Consider the following 5,077-nt stretch of genomic DNA (forward strand, 5'->3'; position numbering starts at 1 on the left):
TCTTTGACCCCCATGTTATTGTTGCATGTTATTGATGCACTTGCTGAGAGCTTCCACCTACCCCCAGCCCCAGGCTCCATGCTGAAGGGGATAAATAGGGAAGGAGAGAAGAATAAAGTGTGCCTTTGCTTGCTGACCAAGAAGTGTGTGTGTTTTAATCCTGACGTCCTTCGCTCAGACCATCCCTGCTGTCGTGCTGGCGCGGCAACCCCGTTCTGACTCCAGAAAAATCACTCAAAGACTGGCCACTCTGTTAAAATGGTCTACAGGCTCCAGTGACTGAGTGGACGAGGGAGTGTTCTAACGCCACCTCAGGATTTGCTCGTTTCACAACAGATCCAGTCAGTGGCTTTTGAAATCAAAAGTGTCTTGCCAGTTTCATGAGTAGTACATTGAATTACAGCTGAAAACATCAAGTTCTCTGAAGTTTTATCAATTAATGGGCATTCTCAGAATTTGCCTTTATAGGAAAAACCTTGGCCTGAGCAATGGACACATTTTTAGATACCTCATTTGTGAAAACCGTTCAGTTTTGAGAGGCTGGAAGGAATTCTGGTGTCTGTGTTCCTGGAGGGTTGGTGACATGAAACAGGGTTTCAATTTCTGAAACAGGGGTTTCAGAATAACTGAGACCCACTGTCCAAAGTCAGTAATATTATTCCTTTTAATATGCCCAAGGTGGAAATTTGAACAGTTCGTGCATTCTTCTAACATTAACGTAAACTTGAGTGGTCCCTCATATATGTATGGAGTTTGATGATAAGAATCAATATGTAAAACCAACTCACCCCAAAAAAAGAAAAAAATAAGTTGAGGAAGGGAAGGGGAACCCATAATCCTACTGTGTGATTTTCTAAATATATCCTTTGCTGGTGATGATGAACTATGGTACCTTGATGGTGGGTGCACTGGAGTAATAATACCTGAAGAGGGGAAAAACCTATACTTCCAAACATAAGCAAGGATGTAAACCAATCTTACCTAAATCAAATATCAAGTATGTGTGTGTGTGTGTGTATTTTGTTGCACTATGACCCAGGAACACCACCTTCTTACTCCTTCCTAACCTGACTTAAAAAAACTCCATTTGACAAGGTCAACAATTTACAGTTTCGATTTTTATGGTTGATACACTTTTGACAGTTTGCTAAGGCTTGTCAAGATTCTTCAATCTTATTCTTCAAGTTGAATACATTATGACTAGTTGCCCATTGAGGGCAGATGACCCCTCTAACAACTTCCTGGTGGTTTGGGAAAAGACAAGTCCTTCTATTTAGCCTCTGTACCAAAGGAGGTTACCACAGGGAACTGACAGAGAAGGGGATTGGGAAAAGTGGCTGAGAAGCCCCCTGAGGGCAAATCTGTAAGGGTTATCCAAACAATAAAAGTCACTACATACCTGTTTTACCAAATAAATTGTTAAATCTTCTTGATATTGGGGAACTCATAGAAAATACAGGTGTAGATGAACCTAGGGATGTGGACTAGAAAAAAGGCAAAAAGAAAATTATGTGTAAATTTAACCCAGGTCCTGTTTTCCTCTCTAGAAGGATTGGTTTGCTGCCCTCTAGTGGTCACTTCCTGCATTTCTCCTCCCACCTCCTTAAGAGAGCCCTTAAAGGAGCCAAGCTATGAGAAGAGCCACTTTGAAACACTGTAATCTCAGCATCAGTTTTAGGAAAATAACTGTCAACTTTATGTTCAATTATTAAATAGGATTCTGGTATCTTCATAAATTTTCTAAGTCAAATATCTTTGAGACAATTATTTTGCAAATCCGAGAAAATTGATTGTTATTCTTCAAATTGTCTTCTTTGTTGACTTGGGTTTCTCTAAAGGATGTTTCCCTTTGAAATCTGAATTTAACTTACAACTGACTTTATCTGTTCTATCTGAATGCCTATCAAAGCTCTGGGGACAGACTCTTCTCCTTAGCTGACTTAATAGGCAGAATGTCAGGTACAAAAACAATGGAACAATCTATGCTGTGGACAGAGGGGTTTCCATAAAGGAAATATCTCCATAAAGGAAATATTTACCTTTGAGTTCTGTGAAGACCATCTTGACAGTGAAAACTTATTCAGTAAAGCTTCCTGCACCTGTAATGTTTAAAAGATACCTGTAATGTCAGTTCAACAAGTCACATGCACCTTAGACTTTTCTAAGAGTGTGAAACTGTCACTGTTCTTACCTTCTGGTCCCAGAGGCATCCAAAGAGTAAAATGAATAATCCCTGAAGAAAGAGTTGGGGGAAAGTTCATTTTAATCATATTATATCATCCAGTAAAATAACAGAAGTTTTATTATATTAATCTGACATTGAACTTGTACTGCCTTTTTCTACATCAGAGTTTATGGAATGAGTCCAGTAGATGATCACTTTAACAGGGATGCGGTAGATCCATATGCCAAGGGATGTTATATGCTATAAGGATAATTTCCATATTGTGAACTAGAGGTCCTGCTGCTTATGTCCTGAAATATACCACACATGATTGTGATGAAGACCTGGGACATGGGATAGAATAACCAGCCCCAAGTAGGCAAGGTATGTTTTATTATATATATAACATCATTCTTTATTTTGTACATTTTTTCTCAGTTGTAATCCCCATGGACTTCCCACCAGCAAGTCCTCCATGTGTCAAGGCATATTTTAAAGAACAAGAAATGAGCCTCATAGGCTGGGCTATGGACTCCTCTCCAGTAGAGGAGCTAGGATTTGCACAACTTGGAATAATATTCAACCCTCACCTCCAGATCATTTGCCTCCTCACCAGTTCATGGGGGGGCCCTATTTATGTGTGTTAAGAGAGAAAAGGTGTCTTTCTCATTTTACTAAATCAGAGGAGAGAGATTACATTATAGAGAACATTCATTTTATCATTTTTCTGCAAATGTTTCTAGAGAAAATCCCAGGTACATAGCATTTGTTTCTTTCACCAAGTGATCACTGAGCACATACTTTGTGTCAAGTCTTTTTGATATAGTAATGAATAAAATAAACATGATCCCTAGCCTCACAAAGGCAAGCTTATGCAGTGCTAGTAAAAATTAAATAGAGAGATTATTTGGTTTAATCATATTTGTACTTAGGACATAACAGGCTGGAGCAAGATAATGTTGGATAAAAAGGAAAATCCAGTAGTAAAGGGACTTTTTTCCTACTTGTATTATCGGATCATATAGTCACATATGTGACTAAATTATAATGCAGGTGATTAGAGATGTGAAGGTCCATGGAATCAGAGGAATGTGTCCTTCCTAGCTCACTGCGTTGTTGCAATCATCACTCTTTAGGGCTAGGACCACCTCTGGACTAAATCCTTTCCATTCCTAACTCCTGTTTGTGTTTCTATCATTAGTTTGTCCCACCAGCCTGGATACTTCCTGAGAGTACTTGGCTACATAGCTTACCTGGAAGGCATTGAGGAGGGTAAATACAATATGGAATACAGCGTTGCTCCCCTGGAACACAGTGGCAAGACCAAAACCCCAGGTGAGCCCCAAGAGTGGTGTGAGGACCCCAATGCTCTTGCTGATCTGGAAAAGGCTGCTCTTCTCTTGCTTGCTTGGCTTGTCACCAATGGAAGGTCTCAGGATCTTCGTGATGACGATGACAGTGATGGTCATATTCACCACCACGATGATCAACGCTGGGATGACGAAAGCCAGCAGGGCCTTGGTATCCTCCCAGTTAAGCCAACAGGCATTCTTCCTTGTGTAGACTTCCTGCGGCTGGGTGGCCCCCACGGTGATGACTGAGATGACAAGAGGACAGCCATAGCCAAGAGAAAAGGCAATTGCCTTCTGAATGGACTTGCTGGTGTCATGTAAGATGAAAACCAAGCGGTAGAAGAGCATGAGGCCCAGAGTCAGCATCCAGAAGAAGACACTGAGGTAGAAGAAGTGGATAAAGAAGGTGGCAGCCACACAGGCTGTCTCATTGAGTGGGTAGTAGTTGTCATGGATGGCAGCAGCCACGATGAACCAGGTGTCAGCCACCAGCAGGGAGGCGGCAATGTTCACAATGCAGATGTGGCGCATATAGGAAGTCCGGTTCTTGGTCACCGATTTCCACACCACCGCTTCCACAATGAGACAGGCTGCTAAGCTCAGGATGGAAAAGCACAACCCAATGTAGGAGATGATATCCAGCAGTATTTTCAGGAGCGAATCAGGGTCTGGGGAGTCAGGGGACATGAGGATGGAGAATGACGTTAAGTGGTTGCAGCTGCAGGAGATGATGTCTCTGTGGACTTCTTCCATCTGGCACCCACTGCTGTCCCAGCCTCCTGTGTAATTGGTGAGATTAAAGTTCCAGAAGACACACTGTGGTTTGCTGCCTGAAGGTCTGTTGATTTTAAAAGTCATTGATATTTGGAATGGCATGGTTAGATTGTGGCTGACTGTGGTTGTCATCACTAAGCTGTTTGCAAAGCTCTGTCCTTGAGCATCCTGGGAAAGGATGGTTTTGAGAGTTGGGAAAGCCATGGTGACAATAGTTGAATTTGTCTGCAGATTTCCCAGCTGGTACTCATCAACTGCCACGTTGCCCCAGAGGTTAGAGTCTGAGAAAACAAATTTCGGTGTGTAGGTTTTGGAGCCTTTTATCACCATGCCTCTCATCTGCACATTGGTTTGGTTGATGGGCTGGAAAGTGCTGTCCTCTGTCCATAACGCTCGGGAAAATCTTTCCACTGAATCCAGTAACCGTGAGCTCTGGTTGGTCTGTTGCTGTTGTAACTCCTTCCAGGTACTGAACATGGACTTTCCGAGTAGGACACTAACCGTGGCAAGAACATGCTGAAAATGACATGGAATGGGATCAAACCAAGCAAGTTCTTTCCTTTATCAAAGGAAACATAACATGTCCATAGAAACAGGTTGAGTGGATACAAGTATGAGGAAAAGAGAACAATGAGGTGTCACAGGTTGTAGGGGTCTGTGGCTGACCATCTTAGAGCAGGTAGTAAGCAGAGGTCCCTAAGACTATAGGCCTATTCAAACAATTAGCAATAGTGTCAATGAACCACAATACTCATGAAGCCCATACAGCAGGTGGTAGAGATAATTT

At 42.0% G+C, this 5,077-nt stretch overlaps 1 protein-coding gene across 4 annotated transcripts in view; it reads right to left on the reverse strand.

The window, feature by feature from the left end:
* Nucleotides 1–5,077, reverse strand: part of ADGRF5 (adhesion G protein-coupled receptor F5) — a 106,292-nt gene that overhangs the window by 6,910 nt on the left and 94,305 nt on the right. For all 4 annotated transcript variants that reach the window (XM_004673548.2, XM_012723430.1, XM_012723441.1 and 1 more), the window contains 4 exons: nt 3,418–4,806; nt 2,192–2,233; nt 2,040–2,099; nt 1,400–1,484 (listed from right to left, as the gene is read on the reverse strand). In XM_004673548.2, the coding sequence (XP_004673605.1) occupies nt 1,400–1,484; nt 2,040–2,099; nt 2,192–2,233; nt 3,418–4,806 (1,576 nt within the window). The remainder of the gene's footprint in view (nt 1–1,399; nt 1,485–2,039; nt 2,100–2,191; nt 2,234–3,417; nt 4,807–5,077) is intronic.

This window comes from Condylura cristata, unplaced genomic scaffold, assembly GCF_000260355.1.
Source record: "Condylura cristata isolate star-nosed mole 26May11 unplaced genomic scaffold, ConCri1.0 scaffold00001, whole genome shotgun sequence".
Lineage (NCBI taxonomy): Eukaryota > Metazoa > Chordata > Mammalia > Eulipotyphla > Talpidae > Condylura > Condylura cristata.